Below are 27,388 nucleotides of genomic sequence, written 5' to 3'. Positions count from 1 at the left end.
ATGGGAACCATTCGCTCATACAGTGCAAATTCATTCGCGCAAATGATTTGTGAGAGTTGAAATATCTGAACTCCATCGACTCCATCGTGGCGTGTTAGCCAATCAGCGTGCAGATCACCCGGTGACATGTGTTGTGTGACGTATGGACCAGCGGAGATTCACTCATCTGGAATATATGGGACACTTTGATTCTATGACTGTGTAGCTTCCCTAAACTCTGTGACTCCACCTGTTTTTATGGGACTAGGAATAAACAGGAACTCACTGTGAGGACAGAGTGAGGAGGATTATCTGCTGAGTTGTGAAAAGCTTTGCCTGTCACTTGAATCCTGCTATGGGTTGTAGTAGGAAGTTAGCTCTGCCCCCTTTAGCATAACCGGCTTCCCCATTCAATGTCCACAAGCTCAACCTTGTTTGATGACAACAGACTGCTGTGGCGGGGGAGCCACCCTCCCTCTTGCAAATGTTCGCGTCTTGAGCACTCGTGTACATGTGACATGTGAGCGAGTCATTCGCGCGAATTGAAAAACATAAAACAGAAGAGCAGAAAAATCTGATCTGTGAATCAATTGTACGGTGATGGCCAATCAAAAATGACAGTCTGTGTGAGGCTACTGCCAAATGGAATAAAAAGGAGTTCACTTTGATGAAAGTTAGTCTGAACCTGACAAGTTATGAAAACCTTTGTCTGACACTTGATTCCAACTATCGATTGTACTAGCAAGTTAGCACTACTTTAATTAGCAGAACTGTCTTTGCGTCTTTGGGTACTCTTGTACACGCAATTTGACAAATGGAGCGAGTTGTTCTTGTGAATTAATCGAGTAAACACAAAATATTCTGCAGTTCAAATACACACTAATATAGCAAGCATTTAACTTAATTTGGTGTGAAAACAACATAACGACTGCAGAGCATCAAGTGAAACCATATTCAACCATCTTTATCTTGTATCATTGTGGAACTAGCTGGCTAGCTTTGGAAGACTGCTAAGTAAGGGGTAATGTATGGTGAGCAGGTTGTTATGAGAAAAAGAATCCCGACAGGGTGAGACAAGACGCCGACGCAAAGTGGGAGTTAGTATCCCGCTTATTAGCTGACTACTAACTTAAAATACAAACGTGTCAAAAAAATTTGATTAAAGATTATTTTATTGATTTAAATGATTTATGTTTACAGTTTTTAAAAATAGTCCCAGTGATTCCTCGTCAGTGATCGTTCCATGGTGATGGATTCTTCTCTGCCTGTTGCGGTGGATTGAACTTGAAACTGTCCTCATTCAGCTCTCCTTCTTCTCTGAGCTCTGTGGTTCACACACCTTTAAAAAGAAACTAAAGACACAACTTTGAACCCTGCTGCTATCATCACCACCGATCATGGCTTAAGTTTCTTTCTAGAGATCACTAACCTAAAGTTTCTCTCACCTGCTCCACTCCTTCATCATATTGATGGACAGGATCCAATATGAAAACATCTGCAGCCTGCTGATTTAGCATGCTAACTGAAGCTTACGTTTTAGCCACATTGTTTACCAATTAGATGCTAACGGAAGCTAACAGTTTGACCTCACCTTACGGTCTATGGTGTCAAAAAGCAGAAGCTAAATGTGTCTGAAATCTTTTCAGTGGATTGATTTGACGTGACGTGTGATCAGTTTGTTTCTGGCGTTGCTCATGTTAGTGAAAGTTAATAACCACCGCCAAGTGGTTGTCAAAGGGTTTTGACCAATCGGAATCAAGCTTCTTACACAACTGGAAGATTCGTAAGACAGCCGGGTAATAATGCCTGATAACTGTATGCTATCAGGCCAGTAGGTAGATAAAAGGACAAACACCTAACTAGGGATGGTTACTCGGTAGTACTGACGGAATTCGGTCGGTACCTATAAAAGTACCGAATTTGGGAGTCACGTAAAATCAAACGGTACCATGTTTCGGTACCTGAACGCATCCCTGTGACTGTGAGGGAGTGGAAGAGGAGGCGAGTTTCCATACTTTCGCCCTGTAATAAAGTTCAAGACTGACCGGGTGGACGTCTCTGCTCTCTGCATCTGCGCGGGAGCGCGCCAAACGGAGCCTGCAGCTAACGGGCGCGCGCACTCACCGCGAGGCAGAGCTGCAGGGGGATTAAGTTTATTTTCTACAGTCTATGGTTGAGACGGACTCTCTCGCTCAGACTACCTGCCCTGTTTATAACCGTTCCTGTGTGCGTGAATGACCAACAAGTAAGTTGTGTGTCCTGTTATTATAAAGAGACAGATAACTGACTTTTTCCCGTCTGCAGGCGTTCACGTGTGTTCATTGATAAACTCCCGAAAGAGCAATTAGACGCCACGAGCACGTGTCAGCTAATATATCTAATCTCCTATATAATCCTGTTTCTGTTCACAATAAATATGTTAAATTAAACAATTAAACGATTTCATTTTTTTTTAATTAACATTTATTACCACATAAACACAATAGTACCGAAAATTGGTACTGTTAAGTACCGGTACCGATTCCCAGGTACCGGGTATCGGTACCGTATTGGTTCAAATGTGAAAGGTACCCATCCCTACACCTATCAATGGTTAGTTGGTACAGCCCAGACAGACGATATTTCATTAAACCTAAGGTTGTCAGGGAACGTCTTACTAACAAGGCCTTTGCAACAGTGTCATGCAGGTTTTTTTTACTCTCCCTGAAGCATAGTTTGCAGCGTCTATCATTAAATCTGTTTGCATGTTTCCATTGTCTGTGTGTGTTATTGTGATATGTGACAGTTCACTTTGCATCGATTGAAGAACAAATCTGTTATTTCCCTTGGTGACTTAGAAATGATCGTTGGTGGAGTAGAAAGCGACGGTGTTGACAGTGATGGTCTTGGTTATTCATGGTGATATCTGTACTGTCACAGGATAAAGAAATGAACAAGAATTCATGATGTGATGTTAAAATGCTACAGCTGCTTCATTCTTTTACACTGGCATCTCTTCCTCGCTCTCCTCTCACTTACTTGTACCCACCTTCCACCAACATCCATTATATTCCACCCACTTGCTCACATTCATTTCTCAGCTCTCTCGCCCCCTTTCCCTCCTCCTCTTCCTCCTTCTCTTCCTCTTCCCCTCCTCCCTCTCCCATCTCTTCCTTTCTATCGCTCCATCAAAAAGCTGAGGATATAAATACCTTTCAGCCTGGAAGGTTAATTAGTAGAGGGATTTCCAATTAGCTCTTTATCTCAGTAGGGGGGGTAACTAGGACGCAGCCGGGGGCGTCTTTGGACGGGGAGGGGGGCATTTAGCATGAGAGGGTGATCGGTAGGGCGATAGGATAGCTCGATGGGGAGTGAAGTGGTGAGTAGAGAGAGATAGAGTCACGAGGAGTGTGGATGGAGAGAGAAAAAGACAGAAACAAAATGTTAATAATTAAAAGTCACATAAAAAGAATCGCAGCATGTACGGGGGTTATTAGAACAAGTCATTGAACTTGGATGAAGGCCAGAGGGGGCTGACATTACAGGCTCTCTATCATACCTGCAGGTGGTCGGATGTCAGGATTAACCTGGATATCCTGCCTGCTCTTATGTTCTACAGACGGCATGATACAACACACAGATTAGCAGATCATCACAGCCACAAGCTGAATTCTCTTTAGTCACTAAAACCTGAATATTGCACAATGGTAACTTCATGTTCAATTCTCTAGGATCAAGTACCTTTTCTTTTGTAACTTACAGCATCACAGACTCATCATTGTTGGTAGTACAGTATTCTGTCAATCCACACGAGAGGATTAATTACCAATGGCGGCAAAAACTTAACAAACTGACTAACAAATGGTAAACCTCTTCCAGATCTGAGTGATATTAGTGAGTGGATAGAAGATACTGGCAAGTGGCCAAATATTCAGAGGCCGGATATATACACATTTTTGGAGAAAGTTGGCGTGAACACCAGAGAGGAATGAAGAGTATACAAGTCACTTGATGCGTACGACTGTGCTATCTGTGCTCATGTCAGATATCAAGACATAGACTCTGAGTTTTGTGGCTTAAAATAAGACTCAGAAGCAAAGGTAAAGACAAGCACACAAGACCTCCATGTATGAGGTCATAATAGCCAAAAGACTACATCCTAGCAGGAAATAGCTCCTACGTGGCAGGGTAATTATAGTTTTGTGCGGTTGGATTTGTGTAGAATTTGAGTCCTGCTTTGTATTACAAATTCTGACAAGTGATTATTCAAAGACCAGCCTTTCTATTATTTGTAACAGTTTCAAATCAGTATGGAAACCTTGCCAACTCGCCTGGATGAAGAGAGCAATATGCCACTTCTGTTGTCAAGATGCACACTCATATTTCTTGATGATGTCGGCCTATACAATTTTTCTATTCACAGCCTTCCTTTAATTACACATTGAGCAGCCTACTCCCTGTGGCAGAGCTGTATCATCAGTTCCCACACACAATGAACAGAAATAGCAAGACAAATAATAAAGACCACCCCAGAGTACCTGAAAATGTGCAGGTCAGCGGGAAAACCACTGATGTGTTTAGTTTGTTCTACTGTGTATGTTCCCACATCCATGCCCCCATATCATTAAGAAAAGAGATCTGCACATGATGTACAATCCGTATTCAAGAGTCTCTGGTGTTGGAGGAATTCTGCTGTGTTATTATTTGTAGTCCCAGTAAGTACTGACCAATCCTGATTGAGCCTGCTTTGCTTGTATGCAGCCCTTTGGCCCATCGAGCACAGCCATATGGAGCGGGATACCCAATTGGTGTCTCGCCAGTTTTGTCCTCAGTTTCCATGGAATCCCTTCATGAGTTAGCCCAGTTATGTTGATGAAGGGCCCTGGATGGGTTCCAAACGCTGACAATGTGGGTAGAATATAACCCACTTGGGATCCATCTGGTGCTTATATTTGCAGTCCAAATGGTCTGCCTATTTGTATCCCATGAGAACGCCCATCTTAGCAGGTCTGCCCACTTCACCAAGCAAAGCCCATGAGAGCTTCACTCTGATATGTTGGGTGGAGATGAGCAAAGGGAAGCGTGAGCACTGGAAAAGTGTACCTGTTTGCTGATGACAACTTAATATCTGATCGATCCCTATAATCTTTAAACCAAATTCCTCCGACCCCTTTGCATCAGGGTCTTGCTCTCCCTGTGGGGATTCTAATTGGCATAACCACCCATTCACTCTACATTTATGATACTAAAACAGTTATATAAAAGTAACTAAGTGTAAGTTATTGTAGTGTTTGTTTAAAGAATTGTCTCGATGTTTTGGATGAGGATTGAGATGAAATGCTCAATTATCAAGGCTGCATTTTCCAGATTCTTCACAGCATAACAACTGCTGCAATAATTGCCTGAGTGACCTTCCTCCTTCCTGTGCACATTTAGTTAGCATTAGTGCTGTGATAACATTTTTTGGCATTCCTCTGGTAAAAAGTTATGCCACAGGATTTGAGCAGGCAGGTGTGGCACAAAAGGAACGTGCTGTCCTGACGCCTCAGTGTGTGTCTTACCAAACAGTTAATCCAGCTCATTCTGTTCCCCAAGTCCCCACAGGCTGAACACTTCAAAGGCCTCGGCTGCTCTTCCTTAAATTAACATCTTGCTCTGATTTAATTAAAAGCGTTCTGTAAGAGGATGTCCCTCAGAGATCAGAAGGTCAGCTCAATAATCCTTAGACACATCCAACAAGTTTGACATTTGAGCCACCTTTTTCTTGTTGCACCCAATTAATCTGAAGCCTAACAGGTCAGACAAGGGAATGAGAATTAAGGTCAGTTCAATGTAGACAACAACAGAAGACAACAAGAGCAAATATGATTATAGTGAATTATATAATATTTAAAATAATGTGCTTTTCATGATCCGGATTATTTCTATGAAAGTATTATCTTTTGTAATCAGGTTATGCAATATAACCACAAACACATGGCAAACATTTCATGCCCCTGTGAACCGACAGGTTAAAAGTTAATGCTCTGTGTCTGTGATGTAAGCTTATTTATTTCAAATTAGTGAGTCTGTTTACATCATTCTGGTGCTGATATGATCCTTTGATGGTGGCACCACATGAACTTGATCATTTTAAACACATTCAAAATTAAACAACTCTGATAGCTACATTATTTTATATATGCAGTGATCTGCACAGACTTCAGTATCAAGAATTGCAGTGCTGATACTAATACTTTTCTCTCTACACCTGCAACTACTGCTTTAACATCAAGAAGGCTGGTTTTACACCAACTTTATCCTGAAATTAACACAAAAAAACAGAGTGTACAGATAGCTGAGAGTGTAATGTTAGCCTAAGCTGGCTAAATGTCAGCAATCTTTGCTCCCCATCACTAACTCTGAATCTTTATGTTTGTTTAAAGTTATGATTAATCAAAATGGTCAGGTGATTGTGTTATATGTGTCGCACTTTACAGACTTGATGCTGAAATGTGAAATAAGACAAAAATGAATCAGCCTTGCCAATAAAACACAAAACAAAGTTAATTATTTTTAAAACCATAGACTATAAATAATGGACGTAGTGTCTGTGACGTGACCCATCTGTTCCTGAGTGCTGTTTTGAAGCCAATCGTCGTGGGAGCAATATTGATTATGCTGAACTCAACCTAACGTAAGACTGATTTATACTTCTGCGTTGAATCAACGGCGTACCCTACGCCGGGGGTCCGCGTAGCTCCCGTACCTACGCCGAGGCCTACGCACGTAGCTGACGTGCACCTCCTCCAAAATGTAACTCCACGTAGAGCCGACGCGGACCGCAAGCTCTGTGATTGGTCTACTCTGTCTTTCCCGCATTTACAGCACTTCCGGGATCCCGGACATCGGCCGCACATCGGCCGTGTATTTCATCTCCTCCTCTCTATTCTTCATGTAATCATGTCTGTATGATAAACAGCAACATGTATCAGCTGTAGATTAACAGAACACGCTCTGAAACTCTGTGGAAAAGTAAACAGAGATCGTAACGGGACCGGAAGCAGGCAGCCGGCTATCAGAGAGACCGCACTGCCCTCAGGCGTTTCGGCGGAGAATTGCTGCGCGACACAGACACACCGACGCACAAGTATGTGGTGCTCATGTCTGCGTCAGCCCCTGCTGCGTAGGGGAGACGCAGAAGTATAAATCAGCCTTTAGTGTGAGGTAAAGAGGCGGGGTTTGAGCCTCCTAGCTAACAGCTATGTGTTCCCGCCTGTCAATCAAGTCAGTCATGTCCTTATTTGGGCAAAACTCGTAATTTTAATATCTTCTGAACCTTTGCGTTAGGAAAAAGTTCACCCCCGTACAGTGTGTGCCGATAGGGAAATTAGCTACGTAGACCCAAGCTGTTTTTTGAACCTGACTGTAAACATGTTTATTTCTGCTGTACAGTAAAGGTCGTCTTCTTTGAATGGGCGTGTATGTGGTTTCCTGTGTTTCTGCAGCCAGCCTCAAGCAGATGCTCAATGATTTGCAGTTTATAACGCTTCATATTTTGAGACCGGAGGTTGCTGCTTGGTTCTGAGTTCAGCTTATACTCAGTTCAGCTCGTGTTTGGATGAAGATTTCTTGCTGAGCCAGTCCATACAGCACTGATAACACCTACATAGGGTTAGTAGTAAATTGCTAATAAACAACAGATACAATCATTTCTACATTTTCATTTTATAATGACTGGTATTGGAGGGGATCTCAGTATCAGCCTGTCCTCAGGTCGAGGTAAACGGACTCCACTTGTGTAGCACTTTCATACACTCTGGCAATGCCAGTGGGAGCAATTCAACACAAAGACTGCTGGAGCAGAGGATACAACCACCAACCTTCTAACTGAGTGGCACTCATTGAGCCACAGTCAGCTGTTACTCAGAAGACAAAATGGAAACCAAACATCTGTAATCTATGTGAGTGATACAGGGACAGTCAAACCAACAGTTATCATCAATGTGCTTTGTCTCTGTCAGCACCTCCTGCAACCACAGCTACCTCCAACCAGATGGAAGGAAGGAGTGTAATTATGTTTGTCAGTCATTTGGTAAGACTACCTGTCGCTACATTCAAATGAAGGAAATTGAAATGCTGCTCTCAGGTGCAGATTCGATCTTCCCCGCTATCAATGAGATGAGATAAGGAGCTATCAGTCAGTCAGTTAATCTCATCCTGGCTTAGGCTCCATGGCCACATTGTCAACAATCTGATTAATACTAGCCTGCAGACTGCACACACAGCCAACTGGCAGCAGGCCAACACACACACACACACACACATACACATACACATGTACACACAGTCACATGTACAAGCAAAACAGACGTCACATACCTAACCCTAATATTGTGCACTGACTTAACACTGTGAAGAGTGTACCATTCAATACAGACTACACAGGATTTAAATATCAGTATATCAGGACACTTTGGGCAAGGCTACATGTCATGGTTATCTTTATGTAGTTTTGCAAAAGTGATATACAAAATGCACATCATCATACGCATAGAAGCAGAGTACAAGAGGTTTGCTTTTATGATGAAATTTGAACAGTGTCACATGCAGCTGTAATGTCACAGTCTGTAGCATCCAACTGCCTTTTCCAGTTTTCTGTGCAATTTCAACAAACATCTCACATTCACCTTAATCAGTGCAAGTCACTTAAATGTAAGTTTATGTTCCGACTAGCCGACAAGGTTATAAAAACACTCAAAAACATGTCTGTGGGTAAACAGTTCCAACAGGTTTTCTGAGTGTGGCTAACACTTGCAGGGCTAGCATCACCGTCCTTCAGTTCTCCCTGCAGGTTAATGTTCACATGCCTGTGTTTGTTACCCATCACTCTGGTTGAGTGAACCAGACACAGCCAACAAACCACACTGCACTACGAGATACCATCTGTCATCTGTGTTTGTGTACAACCAGTAGAGCATTATAGTATTATGGTAGTCGTCACTGACCAGAGCTACATCTATGGCTGATCTATGGCAGGCCGCTTTGCTACAGCTTAGACACAACATATGACGGATAATGCAGGCCTCCATTAATAGAAATACGAATGACTGGTTTAAACCACTAGTGACTCTGTTGGCAACCGCCAAGGGTTACAACATTAAAACATTGAGTTGACTACACGAGGACATCTCTAATCAGTACCAAATAAACAAAGTATATATCTACAATCTATGAGCCCTTTTATGCAAAATGATATAGAAATATTTATAGAAATATTTTCTTCTTTAGACATGAAAAGTGGCATTCATTTGTTTATTCTTTATTTACAATATAAATAGCCATTTCTAAAAGTGTCTAAAAATCCCTATTTTATTTTAATTCACCAAAAAAATATATTTATTAATTTTTTTGTTTTCTTCTGTTTTCTTTTTTCACATGCCCACTGGGGTGAGATTGTGGGTTTCAGTTCTTGCATTTGAGTCCCTAAGATTTTTTAGTATCTGAGTTTTACATTTTTTCTTTCTTATTAAGCAAAAGTTCAGACAGGAAGACTATAAAGCAATCACAGCAGTTGTTTAACTCTCTCTCCCTCGTTCAATAGCTCACCCGCTTCCAGCTGCACGCTCCGGAGCTGCCATTGGTTAATCAGCGGTGGCGGTCATCCAATAGCTCAGTGGCACGCCCTTATCGTCAGCCTATCAGCTTTTAGCTGTCTTTTTAAATGTCTCTCTCACTTAAGCTAGTTCCTTCTTGCATTGATGGTGCGCACCCCTCCACCTCCCAATCTCCACCTGGTCTCTGCAAGCCTTCAATTCCTAGAATTCATCAACCATCACCACCAGTGTCTGGACTCTAGGGGGATTTCTTCTGCTGCCAAATTCATGCATCCTACGCTCACAACATTATCCCCATAGAGTCCTTACGCCAAAGATTTCTGTCAAGTTTCATTATTCATTCAGTTGTAATAAATAACATATAATCTTCAAACTGTGTCTCTCCTGATCGAAATATTGAGGGTTACGACATTTAAACATTTAGTTGACAACACAGGGACATCTCTAATCAGAACAAAATAAAAATGTATATCTATAATCTATTATATAATTATAATCTAACTCTTTTATGCAAAATGACATGGCAATATTTTTTTCATTAGACATAGAAGGTGGTGTTAATTTGTTTAATCATTTATTCATAATTTTTAGCAATTTATAAAAGTGCCTAAATTAGTTTTTTTTTATTCACGAAAAAAAATGATTTATGTTTTTTTACTTTTTGTTTTCTTTTTCCTTAAGACCACTGTGGAGGAGATTGTGGATTTCAGTTCATTTTTTTAGTATCTGAGTTTTACATTTTTTCTGGTTTATTAAGAAGACAAATACATGTGACGAGATCAAACTACATCTACAGTTTTTGTTTGAGTCTGCCAGAACACAGCATACAACAAGTACTATGGTAGGGAATGAGTTTGAACTTGGAACTTGGCTGTACTGATAGAAACACATTGAATGGTAGTAAAATGATAATTATGACAATATTGCAAACGTTTATGTTGTTGTTGTCAAAGAAATGCATTTAGTGCATTGGGTAGAAAATGGCTTTTAAACAGCTGTGCACTGCAGTGACCACAATGCGTGAAAGGGATAACTTATAATCAATACATCAGAATAAAACATCATGTGAACCAACACTTTCCTCCAGTGTCAAAAATGAGCAGCGCTTTAATTGTTCTGAATCATTCCTCTTAGTGCGGCAGCCAAAGAGCAGCAGCAGCTTACTTGGTAACAAACCAACTTTAACAATAATTACATTTTTACAACTCTGTGGCTGTGAGCCTGCAGTCCCACTACAAGAACACAAAGAACGCAGACAGTGAGTTCTGCCAAGCGCCTACTACACACGCACACATACACACACACACACACACACATACACACACACACACACACACACACACACACACACACACACACACACACACTCTCACACACAACAAAACAGGACTGAACTACACGTAAATACTGGTTGCTACATAACACTCGATCACAGTGAAATGATTTGTACATGTCAAAACAAAATTACCCGTTTCAGGCTAAATTAGTAAATCGATACAAAGAGTTCAGCACAGCAGCTGCGTTGGCTACAGCAACTACAATTAAAGTCTGCCAGCTCACTTCAGAACCATCAGGCCCTCATGTGGATCTCTACTTCAAAGCAAACAGTCTTATTCTCATTCAATAAAGACACAGATTAATGGAGACTAAAGATTTTGGGTAACTAAACCACACATTCAGGAAACAGATGTAAATGTGACTCAAAATCAAGACGTTTGGTAGAAGTTGGATCATTTTCAAAAGAACATAATTACAGCCTCAACTGAGACCACACCATATTTCTATTACATGAGAGTATACATATTAAATTAAAGGCTTTTTAAGCACAAATGTTCCCAGCTGATATGTTTCTATTCTGGTCATGTAAGGTAACATGTTTCTTACATTAAGACCATGCTCAAAGTCACCAGTATTTACTGTTTCCATAGGATCAATACAAATCCACTCTACTGGCAGTGAAAATGTTGTGGGTTTAAGGTTTTCTTTGTCTTCAGCCAAGTGTTTCTGGAAGACGGAACAAGGCATAGTGACTCATCAGACTTCATTTTTTTCTAATGCTCAGGTTTTGCAGGTTTGGTGTAGCTTGGACCAAGTTGCACATCTTCATGTGTTGCCCTGGATACAAGATGTTTCTGACAAAGAACTGTGCCACTTTGTGAGGAATTTTCCATCTTCTGTTTTCAGTGTTTTTTTCATCCCTGTGTCTATCTTTCGGTAAACTTAACCTCTTTTTTCCACTCTAGCAGTTTAGCCTACATTAGATCATCCCTAATGGGACTATATTCCTTTATATGCTTTCATTGTGTTGTCATTTTTTTACATTTTTGCATCAGTAAATATAGCAAGCTGGCTCCTCGGGCCCTGGAGTTCAGGAAAAAAGTCCTCTGTATGAAGTTAGCTTCAATCTTAACAGTAATAATGTATAGTGATCAGGTCTCGTATGCACATCCAGCCATTAATGATGAAAATGGGCCGTTTGTTCTAATGGTGAAAAATAAATAGATAAGCGGTCTGCATGAGCCAGGTTAACGCCCCAACAAAGCATTACATTTAATGGAGGTAGACCCCACCATTACAGGTGCTAACGGCCGGATTACCACACCTGTTAGGCTGTTTAAAGGATGGAGGACATCGTGTTTATGCGTTACCGTTTAAAACAAAATATGTGAAGACAACGGATCATTAGGGATCCAACGAATCCTTTGGAAAATTATGATCTTTGACGATTGACTTGCTGATAATAGCTGTTTGTTCATTCTATATTCTTGTAATAAAATGTCCATTTCTTCTTCTGCTGAAACATTGTTTTTTCTTGATCTTCTCTCAGTCACACTGATACCTCTCGCCATGTTTATTGTTCTTTATGCGTAGTAGGAATGTGCAATTTGAATTTGTTGGATAGGGGTTTTCCAGGAGGTTCCTTGGACATATGACGCTTTGCACCAGCCTCGGTTTCAATCAATCAATCAATCAATCAATCTATATTTGTATAGCGCCAAATCACAACAAACGTTATCTCAAGACGCTTTTACAAATATAGGAGGTCTAGACCACTCTATGTTTATATATATCTAATCTATCAGAATATATATCTAAAAAAAGAAATGTTCATCAAAGACGACAGATTGGCCATCATCAGCCACCACCTCCACAGGGTCCAGGACTGAGCTGGCCTTCTTCACCAGTTAGTTCAGTCTTGCTCTCCTGTATCCTGTCCGCCCACACCAGGTGAAATCCTTCCAATGTGGCGTTTGTGTTCGGTGTTAGCTCTGTTAGCATGATGCTACTCTGCCAGTATTCCCTCTGGTGCTGGGTTAGCTCGTCCACCTTATCGTAGATAGATCTTACATTCCCCATAACGGTGGGTGGAAGGACAGGTCCATGTCGTCTTTTCTTAGCTTGCACCTCAATACCAGCACGTCGTCCTTGCCTCCTTCTCCTCAGCTCACAGGGAACATCAGGCCTAGTATCGTTTTTTGGTTTAATGGCGAAATTAGTTAATTGGCCAATTATTTGCAGTCGTGCATGCGGCTAACGCTACGGCCATTCCATAACGGTACGTTAAGACTAATAGTCCTGTTTGTGTAATGGCTGGACATGCTTACAGGCCCAGGTTGTTAATGGGAGATTATTACTCTTTGTTAAAAACTTGAGTCTCACTGGTCATAACCCAAAAGCAAAAGTAATAACTTAAAGAAGCCAATCAGAATCAAACATTTAACACAGACGTTTAAAAATATATGATAAAATCACATTAGCAAGACATGTTTCATAACTCCTGATAACTGCGACTGCACGGCCATGGTCATTGGTTCACATTGTAACAGGTGAAGTGTGAAAAAGTGCAAATAAAATGTAAAATGCACATTATATTTCCACTATGAACTCTTATGATTTTGTTTATTTATTACATTTTAACTGAGAAGTCTAATCAATGCACCAGATCTGACTGATATATACGACTGAAGTCTAATTTTGTGATTCTAATGAATGTTGCAAATACACATCTGATCATTTAACATCACTGTAGTTGAACATTGTGTTTTCATAGCAATGCACTACGTTTTTTTATGTTCTCTGACAGCATACAGATAATTAGGAGATGCAGAAAAAGCAGTACATAACCTTAAAGGTGAGATAAAAAGACACCTACCAACGTTTAATGGAAACCCCCTCATGACACTTTGCTCTTGCTGGTGTAATAGTCACCTATACCCCTAGCAACACATCAAGTCTCACCCACGGCTTTCTACAATCTGAGCCAGGTTCCTATGCGGCCGCTCACCTTAAATAGCTCAAGCCAGAGTTACATCAGATTCTGTGATGAGATATCTGAAAAAATCTGTAAATTCTGTAGAAAAAGAATGAAGATTTAAGTCGGTTTAAAAATCCACATTCAGAATTTTTGTGTCACGGTAAAAATCTTCACAACTTCCTAAATCATTTTGGATCAAAATCATTCACCTAATCGTTAATCTCAGTTAGAACACAGCCCAAACCATTTAACATCTATATCTACTCACATTACAGGGAAGGTCCAAACTAATCCAAAGCAAACTATGACCCGACTCTGTGTTGTCCTCAGCTCTCCTGCGCCTTTAAGCATCTTTCAGCTCGTTGTTTTGGTTTAATTTTCTACAATGTCACTATTTTGGTCCACTCTCATGTCATGTCAATGTCATCACGGTTGTTTTCAGCAGCTACAAACAGCTGACAAACATAGTGATGACTTTAGAAGTAAAGGAACAAGATAATCAACATGGTGGAGTCCAAAACAGAGCTAAAAATGAATCAAATAACTTAAAAAAATGCTCATTATGCTGTCTCCTTAAAATTAAAATTGTTTACTATGTTTGTGTTATTAGCTCTGATGATAATACAGGGAAGCCTGTGATTCCACCTCTGATTGGCTACATCTGTGGATGTTCCAAGCTTTGTCATGACATGTTTACACTTTATTTGAATCTTAATTTGGTCCCTGCCTTCTTTATTCTATGCAAGTTGAAACTGAAACATGACAAGCTTCAGAGCTCCTTCAGAAGCCCCCCTATTCATTTGAAATGACCCTTAACAGCCTACTACTAATGAGTAATGTAATATGGCAGACGGGGGGTAGCTGGCAGAAGCAGGATTTGGACCGCAGTGTATAAATGTTGCTTGTTGCTTACTGGTTTGAGTCTTGGATGTGTGGTTCAGACAGAGCCCATTTGTTTCTAGGCTGTGCACAGGCTGTCAATAATTTCTCTGCTTAAGCCCAAAAAAGAGGCAGTGAAGAGATGTTACAATATGACGTTACAATACAATCAGATCCGATACCATTCACTTTGTTTTCCTGGGAACATTTGTCTTGGAACATGCTCAACTGCCTCCACAACAGAATTGATAACTACAAACATTAAAAAGCAAACAAAAGCTACCTGAATGCTGCAGCATTGTTTGCAGCAAACAATGATAAATATGTTGTTTCATTTTCTGTGATAGAAATTGTCTGGAAGATGAACAACAAGCAGATGTCATGCCAGTGTAACACTGCTGCTTACCAAAATCATCACTCAGGACTGTATTACGACACAGTATAACATCAGACAGACAAATGAACTGTGGGTGGTTATTTTGGGTTCCAGTGCATTAAAGACAGATGAAGGGGAGAATATGTACACACTGTATGTGCAGCCTTACTGCACATGCACACTCACCTCTTTGTCTCTCTCCATCTCTAGTCCGGCCTCCAGCAAGTTGGCCTCAAATTCCTGTCTGATCAGATGCATCTCATGGTCAGCAGGCTCTGTTGGCTCATTTAATCCTTCAACTCCAAGCTCCATAAACACCTCGCCAACATTCGCAGCCTCCCCTGCCGGTATGCCGCCTCCCCGTTCTGCTGCTGCGTCTGGGTCAACCGTGGGGGGAAAGTTGCCATTGGAAACGATGGATAACCGGTCCTGTGATATCGATGTGCTGGTAGGAGATCGTACAGAGCCGTGCCTTGGCTGATGGAAGACCAGAACGTAGTCAACTTTCCGTCGGCCATCAGAGAAGCAGAGGCCTTCTGCGCTGCCTTGGGGACTCGAAGCTGAATCCACCACCTGTTGAAAGAAGCATTAACACTTTTAACACCGAACATTGCAACTGAGATGATGGAAACAGCCAATTCACCCATTCATTCATATAATTACAATAATCACAGTAGACCAGGGTATTATCATCCACTTGACAAACACAAACTGCTTAAAGTCAACTTACACATATGTCTACGGCAGTGAGGGAGTTATGTAATAAACGTTTGAATGAACTTAAACATCTACTGCACTGTCAGCACACGCAAACACAAGTGGCTTTTGGCAGGTTCTCAAAAACACTGAAGTGAGAACCTTCAGCAGCAGAGTGGGCAGTCAGCTCACCTTTGGCAGATTCAGTCTTTATTTAGACAGAGGGAAAGTAGAGAGGGAGACTAAACATGGAGGGCACAAGAGGGAAGGCTCTATAGGCTGTGAGGCATGATGGGAGATTTTTTTTTACTTCCTAAGAGCAGGTTTTTCTTTCACATCAGCAGTGCAGATTTCTAAAATATGACAGTGTGCTTCTATACTACTGTATGTTGAACGTGACTTGGTTCTGTTCACAAACTGGTGTGTAGTTGTGGAAATACACACATTACAGAGGCAGACTCAATGTATATATTTCCCTCTGATAAATTTGCTGTTTGTAGGATTTCATCAATGTTCATAAGTGTCCTGGATCTGATCAGGTTTCTGATCCTGGACGTCTGACCTGGACAGCTAAAATCAAAATAAGTAAACAGTATATTGTAAGACTTAATCAGATTCTGAACATTATTTGATGGTTGAGATGGTGACTAAGAGGGTGAGAAAACAAGGAACATGACTTTTAAAAAAAGAACCCAAGCTACATGTCAGGGATGCCCCAAAGTGACTAACCGTTAAACACGAAATTTAAATTCTGACTAACTGACCAGTCTAAAAGTGAGAAAACCGAAACAGTCAAAACTGAGCACAATTTATATATCACAGCTTAACTCGAGACCAGACTCTACAGGAAAACTATATGAGTTTAGCAAAGGTTAGCAGAGCTAGCACCGCTAGCCTTCAGTTCCCCTTGCAGGTTAAAGTCCACATGTGATGGTTACAAGATGCTACCCAGACACAGCTGACATCCAACTTTACCTCAATTTCTAAATCAAAATCCTGACAAACTCAATGCAACGCAATGAGATGCCATTGGTCATCTGTGTTTACACAGTACAGCATTATGATAGTACAGCAGCATCCTTTAACTGGAACTACAGCCTTGGTTAGAGGTGGGTGGCTTAGATACAAAACATAACCAGCATTTCTGCTACAATAATAATGTAGCGGAATAGTAATTCTTGCGCCGACTAGCAGGGAGATGAAGTTTAATCCTTTAGTTCAGTGATTCTCAAATGGGGGTACGTCGCAGTACTGCAAGGGGTACATGACAAATGTAAAAAAAAAAAAAAAATGTTAAACTTGCATCACAACAAATAAAAGAAAATCTGATTAAAATCAACTTCAACAACAGCATTTAATTTTTATTTCTATGCACAATCAAATAGGGCACTATTTCAAAATTGAGCATATTCATTCATTAAATACATTTTTGAAAAACCGCTTGGACCAAACGGCCTGTTCAGCGAGCGATCTGGTACATTTGCATGCTAACAAAAGTGCAGCCAGGAGGATAACAATGGACAGGTGGTTGAAATGCTTCTTGTTTTATAGAAATAAATTAGTGTGCTCCTTGGTTCATCAAAGGTTCTAGCTGCCTAAATCTTTAATTATTTCTGAAGATATTGCACTACAAAATTATAGAATTTGTTTAATATTTCATTTTAATGTTATTATGACACTGTAAAACCACATGCATACATTTATTCATGTTATTTTCTCATACTATATCCTGACATTTTTTCTCGACCATACAAGGGGGTACTTGGCTGAAATTGTTTTTGAAAAGGGGTTCACAAGCCAAAAAAATGTGAGAACCCTGCTGTAGTTGACTAAACGCGTACATCCCTACCCCGTGTCTCAAAAGTTTCAACCCAGACAGTAAAGGCATCTTTATATGCTCAGTAACTCCAGCTGAAGTGTGTTTGTGTTCTTTAATAACAATTAAACGAGAGCTCAGACAGCTAGCTTACGTCATTAATTCATTATTGACTGAAACAAAAGGAATGTGTCAGTGTCTGCTGTCTTTATGTAGTTGTTTCAAATTGCTGGTAAATGTCTCAAAAAAAAAATGGGCCAACAATAGAAACAAACTTCTAAGCAGGAGAATAATCACATACCTGGACTAGCTAGGCTGCTATTAGCCTACAGTTGAATTTTTTTCAGATTCACTAGTATTTCAAAATGACATCTTCTAATTGTTCACTTGCTTTTATGCTGACTATAAAGTGGCCCTGTTCAATCACAGAGACACTTTAAAATCAGTTTGAAATGGCTGCTAACTTTGTCATTGGTTTAAAACACAAAAACCTTCTGGCTCTGCTCGACATAAAACTACATTACAGAGTTACAATGACTCTATAGGCTGATATTTTCTATTGTTCCATGTTAAATATGCTAACCATCTTTCAGTGTCGGCATCCTATTTGTGATGAAAGACTCCCTGTAGCCAGAAATGTCAGAAACATTGAAAAACATACCTTACAAGACTCACTCACTTGCTGGTCTTTGCTGTAAGTGTAAGTGAAGGTTAGCTTGAATTGTGGCTGCTTGCTCTGTTGGTTCCAAATCTAGATTAGCTAAAATATTTAAAAGCCCTTGACATCTGTGGCTGCCCTACACAGGTGTTTTCAATCAAACAGACTGATTAGGCTCCTTCTTGTAACCTTGTTGCACACTTGATTGGCATTTTCCCTTCAGCTGTTGGTCCGAACAATTGAGATCTTTATCATATTTTCAACATCAGCTGTGTCCAAAATCCTGTCATATTTGCTACATTGAGCAGCTTGATAAGGCGACTGTTTGTAAGGCACGTCTCTTTTAACTGGGGCAGGGGTGGCATAAAGTATGTGCACACACATGCAAGAAAAATATAGATTATTCACCCTTTCTGTCTAAGATTCCACTCAGATTCAAGTTTTATACAGATTTGTCTCACCTGTTTAATCAAATATTAGTGTAAAGTATTTTTTTTACTGTTAAAAGTCCCAAGAAAACAAAAATGTATGACAATTAAATGCAAAGAAACCTATTTAGAGCATATTTCAACCAAAGACTGTATAAATAATGGACGTAGTATCAGTAACATCACCCATTTGTTTCTGAAGCGCTGTTTTAAAGCCAATCGTCGGGGAGCCATATTGGTATTTGCTGAAGTCAACGGCTGTTTTAGAAACGGCCTGCTACATACTACCTACTATTGTGGTAGGCAGTAGGTATTGCCTACTACTTACTGTGTTTGAATTTAGTCTGTAGTGTGACTGTTCTGTTGGGTCTGTGTTGCAGTAAGCTGGGCCAGACGTCATTGGATTTCCGGTTTCGGAAAGCGGAAGTAAACAACGACCAAGCTGACAGATAAACTGCTTCTTTAGCATCTACTTTTTTTTTTATATGGAATTTAATAATTTTCACAGCACCTAAAAACTGAATTCCCCCATGAAAAAAGAAGAGAAAAGAAAAAGAGGAACATTAGCACTGTGCATTGTGGGAAACAGTACGCGAGGGAGACCGGTCTGATGCATACTGTGAAATTTTCCCGAATCAGTAAGAAATCTGGGGAGTTTTGGCATACTGCAGATTTTGCTTGTTCACTTACTACATACTGCATTTTGGCCAAATCAGTACATACTGCTAGTATAGTAGGCGGTTTCAAAAACAGCCAACCTAACTTCTGTCGAGCTGGTGTGAGGAAAAGAGGCTGGCTTTGAGCCTCCTAACCAACAGCTACAGTGTTCCCGCCTGTCAATCAAGTCAGCTGTGCCTCTCATAATGGAAAACTTGTAATCTTAATATTGTCAAAATTGCAGCGTTATGAAAAATGTCAACCCCCGTACAGTATGTGCCGATCGAGAAATGAACTATCCAGACTACAATCGATTTTGAACCAGGCTGTAAACATGTTTATTTCTGCTGTAAAGATTGCCTCTTTTGAATTGGTGTGTATGTGGTTTCCAGTACTTCCGGAGCCAGCCTCAAGCAAACACTTGAGAAACTGCAGTTTGTAACACTTCCGCATTGGCTTCAATTCTTGCTGCTGGAGGTTACCGCTTGATCTAAACATAAGATTTTCAGGGGCACCTTTGGTACCCTATCGAAATTTGAATGTGGGGCCCTTGCCCCCCTGACTTACTTCTGCTAAGGTATTAATCTTATTATGACACTCATGCCTGATAATGACTTTAAAATGTCCACAAAAAAAAAAGGTTTCAAAAATAGACTAGAGACCTTTTTTATCACATATAAAGATGTCATGAGAAGCCCCTGAGATTTTGAATGGAATTAGGAATTCTTCTTTTTACCTACAATCTATTAAACCAAACTTACTGTAATGACACTTGGGAACTTATAGCCAGAAGCAATCTATTCTCAAGTTTAACAGTTCTGGGTTTTGGAAGTTTTCACCCACTGAGAGACACACATCTACAGGGCACACAATGCTACCAAAACTAAAACTTTCCTCAGGTTCTTTCATTGCTGATAGTTTTTGAGTAACTTACTGGAAAGACTCCCATTTGGTTTGTATCTGCAAGTTCCCAAAAGGTTTTGAATCCTTTGCAGAACTTCAGCTGTTCACTTATAGAGCATAGAGTCTGTTAATGTACCTGTGGTTATTATGGTGTACTGAAATAATACTAGGAGGCTATAGTAAGACTCATGATTCTTTGACTGAAGTTTAGTTGTATAAGTTTTAATTTCAGCTTCAATCTTTCTACTATAGCCTCCTAATATTATTTATCTTTCATGTTCTTGTCTTCCTTCTTTCCCCACATGAAGCTAACTTTTGACAAATATCTCCCTTAGTTAGTACAATAACTTCATGTGCACAAGTTAAGTCAGGATGCAGTAAATCATCGTTAACTTTGCATCAATGCAGCTGGGAAGGACGACGTAAACTACAGCGCGTCGATGTTAAGGCAAACTAACAGGTGTGTTAAACCACATACAAGGCAAAAACGAGACAAGCAGCAGCGTGGTAGAGGATGGGTATCTCATACTTACTGGGATCTTGTCTTCACTCGAAGGGATCTGCATGCTGTTGCGCTTTACACAGACCCAGAGAAGTAGAGGAGAGAGAGGGAGAGTGAAAGTTTGCAGATGAAAGCAGCTTGATTTACCATCACCACCTACACCTCCATCATCCTAACACGATCCCCGAGGTCAGCCCGGTTAGTCCAAAGTCAAAGAGGAGCGACGTATCATCTACAGCAGGTTTCATAGTTTGTATGAAGACAGATCTGTCAGATTGAATAGGCTGCGCAGAGAGAGTGAGCAGCGTGATCACATGCTGGTGATACCCATCTCTCCAACTGTGAGATCTGGAGGCTGCCTGCGCACCGCCGGCGCTTTTGGCACAGAGTGTGCCACGCTGTAAAAAATGTCCATCCTCAATCTGTTTTTGGTTTTAATGTTGGGTCTAAAAATATCATTTTTGGTTCAAACCACCACTTTCTGCCAGATTGGTGAACATTCAAATGATTTGGCATACTTTGTGGTTCTTTCTTCTTTTTTTTTTGACGTTTGCCTTTTTCTGAAATCAACCACTTCTCAAATCTCAGATGACACTGTGAAAAAAATATTTCAGAGGTGGGGATGCAATTACAGTTATAGAGCTCTACCTCTCCTCAGAGGTTTTCCTTTCTTTTTAGTTTTCTTTTCATTTAAAATTGTTCTTTTTCAGTTTTGACAGCTTCAATGAGAGCTTTTTTTACAGTGCAGAGAGATCAGGCAGCCTTGGTTGCTAAGAAATCTTACTGATGTAACTTGGAGAGAGACTTGTGTTTTCCATAAACGCCACAATAACAGAAGACGATTGGTATAAAATTGCATTTGAAGCATGATTTTTGTCCCAGGGTGATACGTGTGTGTCACAAAGAACTCATCCATAGAGCCTCTTTAATCAATGATACGCGCAGCTACCCTCTGAGACACCTCAGGCAAACCACAGGTGTTACCATTAACCTATTTCTAATATCAGCTTCATTCCTCAAATGCAGTCTTTTCCCTAAACTGACATTAACCTTGAAGAAATGTGTTAATGATTGTACTGAGTCAGATTGAGGTTAGTGTAACTCACCTGAATACCACAAACTTTATTCTTAAAGTGAACAAAAAACGAACATCTTAAAAAACAAACTTTAGAAAGCAGCATCCTCTATCACCACATAATACAAGTCCCTTATTATCAGAGATTATAAAATCTGAAGTCGTTTTAATGAGGCTTTTTTATTTTGTGCTAACTCACCAAATGATGCAATGCTATGAAATACATTACCCAGGCAGGAAATATTACATGATTAGCTGATTTTTATAAGCTGCTCCAAGTGTGTCGGAGCAGGCACCCTGAGTGTTCAAGTTTTTACCCCAAGCTCGTTTCTAAAGCGGGAAAAAGTGGATTAATATGTCGATTTTTACAGACACAGTTTTCTGTTTCTGTAATCACCTGTAGTAAACTTTCACACTCCTCCGCCCAGGGTTCTTCTTTGAAAGGTACAGGCTCCAGGATGCTGTAGGACATGGGGTCCAGTCCCATCCCAGACATGTCTCTGGTCAGATGGAACAGAGCGTCGCTGTGGATGGAGGAGGACTCACTGAGGGCTGTAGCCACTTTGATGAAGCCTGCAGTATTGGTCCATGACTCTGGAAGACAACAATTTCAAAACTTGACTTCAATTTAAATGATCATAACATGCAATCGCCATCTTTCTTCGCCACCTCAAGTGTCATATTTAGCATCTCTTTTCACTTTGGGATGTGATTCTTGACATAGGAAACGTGTTATGATACTGGCTGCAGAAACTCAACATTTGAGACATGGAGGTGGTGAATAGGTAGCCTACATAGGCCATGTGTAGGTTTACTCTGGGTGAAGTTTCTCCCACCAGGGACCAGAAACAAATCCGAAACAGAGTGATGCTAAGGCTGCTTGGAGGATTCAATTATATTGATTCAGGTGCATTTTCTCTTCCTTGTGCAGCTTCCTTGTATGTAACCAAGCAGAGTCAACATGCCATAAGCTTCCAGAGCTTGCCTCATATTTCTGCACATAAAGTTTGTCATAAAATGAACGCAGAGAGATATGCTTCTTCCAACATTAGATTTACAGGGGCGACGATATGACAGTAAATGTTTATTTTTCACACATTTGGGTTAAAAGATTGGCTGGCTGTCTGTTCACTTGAACTTACCGGGGATTAGAGTCAGTTTAAGGGTTTGGAGGCAAAGCTTCTCGGGAAAGGCCGTGTCTCTGCCCAGGCTGCCTATTTATCACCTCTCAAAATCTCAAAATATCGATGATCAACAGTTTGATTTGGAGTTGCGGGAAAAAAACATTTCACTTATAGCCAAAAGATAGGAGAGAAGATAGGAATCAATCTCTCATCTACCCACAAGACCACCGTCAACTGCAGGTTAGCTTATATTAGCACAAAGTCTGAAGACAGAGGCTTACAGTTCACCATGCTCTGTCTGTAAGAAACAAATGACACCTACCACAATTCCCTAAAACTTGCTTATTAACATGCTTGTTTGTTTAGTAGTGGTTCAAGAGGGATAATGTAAGAGACTCTCCTGGCTGGTAGCAGTCACTTCCTAAAGTCTTGCAATCACCATGAGGTTGCTAGGCAAGAAATTATCCATCCAACCCCCCATAAAAAAACAACATGCTGATGCTACTATCCAACAGTTGTGGTAGAACCAAGCAGAAACCTCCAGTCTCAAAATATGAAGCCCATGCGGAAGTGTTATAAACTGCAGTTCAATGACCGTCCACTTGAGGCTGGCTGCAGAAACACCAGAAACCACATACACACCCATTCAAAGAAGACAATCTTTGCAGAATTAATAAACATGTTTACAGCCTGGTTCAAAAAACGGCTTGGGTCTGGAAGGCTAATATCTCCATCGGCACACACTGTAAAGGGGTGAATTTGTTTAGTACGCAACAGTTCAAAAGATATTGAGTTTACAAGTTTTGCCCATTTAAGACATGACTGACTTGACTGAGAGACGAGAACACTGTAGGTGTTGGCGAGGAGGCTCAAAGCCCGCCTCTTTACCTCACAGCTTGACAGAAGTTAGGTTGTGTCCAGTATTTCCAATCCTGCACCTGCCGACGATTGGCTTCAAAACAGCGCTCAGGAACAGATGGGTGACGTCACGGATACTACGTCCATTAATTATACAGTCTATTTCTAGAACATATCAATACGTGGCCTGCTAGTTAACTTTCCCTGTTTCTGGTACTTATGCTAATCTAACTTGCATCCAACAATTGACCAAAAAGGTAACACTAAAATGTTCAACAATTTCCTCAGCAGTTCAAACACTCCATTCATATCAAAAAAAGTTGGTCATTTCTAGTGTGTTGTCTCCATTAATACTGTAGGAGGATAGCATAAACTTAGTCCAGTTCACCTTAGTCCTGAATTATCATGGAATCAGCCCAGTACTTTATTAGCATAATATAAACTAAGTCCTGGGTTAGCATAGTTTACATGTAGTTCTGAATATACATAGAAGAAACAAAGTCCTGTACAAGCACTAAACATATTTAGTATTTTTTTGGCACAGCATTAAGTCCTGTGTTAGCATTGGATAAACTTAGTCCTGTGTAAAATAAAATAAATGTAGCCCTGAATTGAAATAGAATAAACATTTAATCCTGTATTTGCATCAAATAATCTAAGTTGTGTATTAGCAGACTATAAACTTAGTCCTGCATCAACATAGAACACACTTTTCCTTGTAATAGCGTAGCATAAATATATAGCCCAGTATAAACTTATTCCAGAATAGGCAACGGATACATTGTGTCCTGTATTAGTAGACAGTTTTATCCTTATAGTAGCATTATATTTAGGATGTTTTTCCCTCAGAGCGAGGAAACTTCTCGTATCTGCAACATTTCTGCCTCTGATGGATTACAGTGATGTGTTGTATTTGGGAGCCTTGGTTAAATGTTTGCAGTCCTTAAATAGTGTATATCACTGTGCTCTGAGTCTGAGGTTCATCACGGGTTGCACACGCCTCACTTATCACTGCAAACTTTATGTCAAAGCTGACTGGCCATCCTTAAGTCTTTGCAGTCATACACATTGGCCATGTCTGATTTATAAATCCCTTCTTGGCTTAGTCCCAACTTATCTGTGTGTGCACCCACAAAGAGCCACTATGCCTTGCGCTCCTCCGACATCTTACAAATGTGTGTTACCCGTGTTCGGGCAGAGTTCAGTGAGAGAGTGTTTAGTTTTGCTTCTCCTGCTGCTTGGAATAAACTCCAGAAGGACTTGAAATTGTCTGATTTTATTTGACTTGATGCCTTTGGCTGCATCTTAAAAGACAGACTGACCACAGAACAGTGGCTGTGTTTTTAAAAATTGCTGTTCACAATTCTATGTTCATGAATTGCACTTTATTTGCAAATTAGTTGCACTTTTAAATGAATGATTGTTTCCACATACTGTCTGTATATATGCTCCATTCTGTTAAACTGTACTATTTATTTTGACGTGTGCTGCTGACCTCTTGGCCAAGTCGCCCTTGTAAATGAGGTCTTGATCACAATGGGTTTCTCATCTGGTTAAATAAAGGTTAAAAAAATAAAAAATGAACATAATAAAATATTAGCACAGTACAAACTAGGTCTATTAGCAAAGTAGGCACTTAGCCATATGTTAGCATAATACAAACAAACAAACAAACAGTTTTAAATTTGCTGCTTGTAAGGATTTGATGTTTTCCTTTTTTGAATGTTTATCACCTTTTATTAATGTTAGAGTCTGTCCTCTCTGGGTTTACATTCTCAGTCGCTGCTTATGTTGTTAGAGCACAAATATGCTAATGAGCCTACAGAAGCTTTGTTTCACACAGCGCAAATTGATTTGTGTGTCAGTCAATCACAAACCCCGTCTTCATGCACTTTACAAAGGGAAAGCCTACATGGAGTCAACTTCTCGCAATCCGCCTGAGAACGCCAAGAACACAAGAAATGACAGAACACAACACGAGTACGAAGCAATGGATTGTAAATGGTGTCAAAGCTTTGAAGTGCACTATTCAGAAGAGGAAAAGAAGCAGAGAATAACTTGTTGCTCAGCTGGTGCTTTGTGCTTTTGCAGAGTTTGAATGCATTTGTAAGAAAAAAACCAACATTTTAATCGGACTGCTGTGTTGTCAGGATTGACATCTCTTTTTTGCAATAAGGTTACTATGTGTGTGTATGGTTATTTTAGGGATACAGACAGCTGTAGCCATAGTAACGCACTAGGCCACGTGCTGTGCTCTCATTTCAGCACCATGGACAGCTCTCTCTTTTGCTTTATTACATTCTAGCTTTCCCTCTCTCCTTCACTCACACTCCACACACACTCAAACATACAGCACAACTATGAGATCTGTCAGCCAGGTCAAGAGGATGGAAACATTTCTGTGATGTCTCTATTAAAGCATTTATTTTGACCTACAAGTGGGGAGATTTTATGGCAACAGTTGTGTTTCTGTTCCTTCCAGCTCACTTGACAGCAGCGCAGTAGCCTGGAGGTTAGAGAGGCAGGCCGGGAACTGGAAGGTCGCCAGTTCGAAATTGGTAGGAGGGGAAATGAATGAGAAAATCCCTCTTGTACAATCATAAAGCAGGGCACTACAGGGAGCCAACACGATGCTCTTTGGCATGTTTTTGGATTTTGAAAGATTTTAAAATATAAATATGAAGATTAACTGAAAGCTTTTTCTCTAAAGCTGGAGTCATCCAATCTAAAGTAGAGGGAGAGCATGCTCTCATTTCTTCGCATTTTTGGGCTAAGTAGAAAAACATCTATCATGGGGGTTAATGTGGTGTAATTTGAGGGGAAATACACAAAGATCAGGTCCATTTTTGTTTATTTTTAACATCATGTTGCACCTCTGTCACATCCAATCATACATTTTCTCTTTCAGCACACTAAGTGATCGCTATTGTTGTTTACCCACTACCTTTTTAACCCTTTGTTTGTACAAAAAGCAGTGAGAGAGCTCTGTTGATGTTGCTGTAAATAAAATCCTTTAGGAATTCAGAAAAAAACTCTGTTCATCAAGGTTATTGTGCAAGACAAATACTCTCCTTCTTTCACACAAGTTTCTAATTGCACAGACAAAGGGCATCTATCAGTGCACGGCTAATGGGCAGCAGAGGAGCACAAAGGACTCAGAGCTGATGCTTTTATCATTGATTGTATGAAAGCTTTTGCTATATATCAGACCCTGTCATGTTTGCTTTTATGTTATTAGCATCTTAATTAAACTTAGCCAACTATAACAGCTTGTGTTGTTGATTTATTTGTATTTACAAAATAGATGTTGTTACAGTTGCTGTGGAAATACAAGGATTACAGTTACTTGAAAAGTGGGTTGAAAAGAATTCAACTGAAATGAGCTGGATAAGGTTGTTAGGTAGAGAGCGAACTGGGGGACAAATGTGCAGGATTTCTTCCATGACTGACCAGAACACATTGAATCTAACTCACAAGATCACAACAGACTCACTGGTCTGAGTTTAGACTTTTAACTTCAGAGTGCATGTGAAGAGAACCCAGGATGTGGACTAAAAGACGGGTCACATCTTTTGTCCCACACAGCATTCAGCTGCTTAAAGCCCCT

At 40.3% G+C, this 27,388-nt stretch overlaps 1 protein-coding gene across 2 annotated transcripts in view; it reads right to left on the bottom strand.

The window, feature by feature from the left end:
• Positions 1-21,026, bottom strand: part of ano2b (anoctamin 2b) — a 107,501-nt gene extending 86,475 nt beyond the window's left edge. For both annotated transcript variants that reach the window (XM_034674095.1, XM_034674096.1), the window contains exons 1-2: positions 20,756-21,026; positions 15,251-15,637 (exon numbers count right to left, since the gene is read on the bottom strand). In XM_034674095.1, coding sequence (XP_034529986.1) covers positions 15,251-15,637; positions 20,756-20,788 — 420 coding nt within the window. In that variant the 5' untranslated portion in view covers positions 20,789-21,026. The remainder of the gene's footprint in view (positions 1-15,250; positions 15,638-20,755) is intronic.
• Between the last annotated feature and the right edge of the window lie 6,362 nt (positions 21,027-27,388).

This window comes from Notolabrus celidotus, chromosome 21 (assembly GCF_009762535.1).
Source record: "Notolabrus celidotus isolate fNotCel1 chromosome 21, fNotCel1.pri, whole genome shotgun sequence".
Classification (NCBI taxonomy): Eukaryota; Metazoa; Chordata; class Actinopteri; order Labriformes; family Labridae; genus Notolabrus; species Notolabrus celidotus.
Note: the sequence above shows the minus strand (reverse complement) of the source record. Positions and strands in the feature narration are given on the sequence as shown.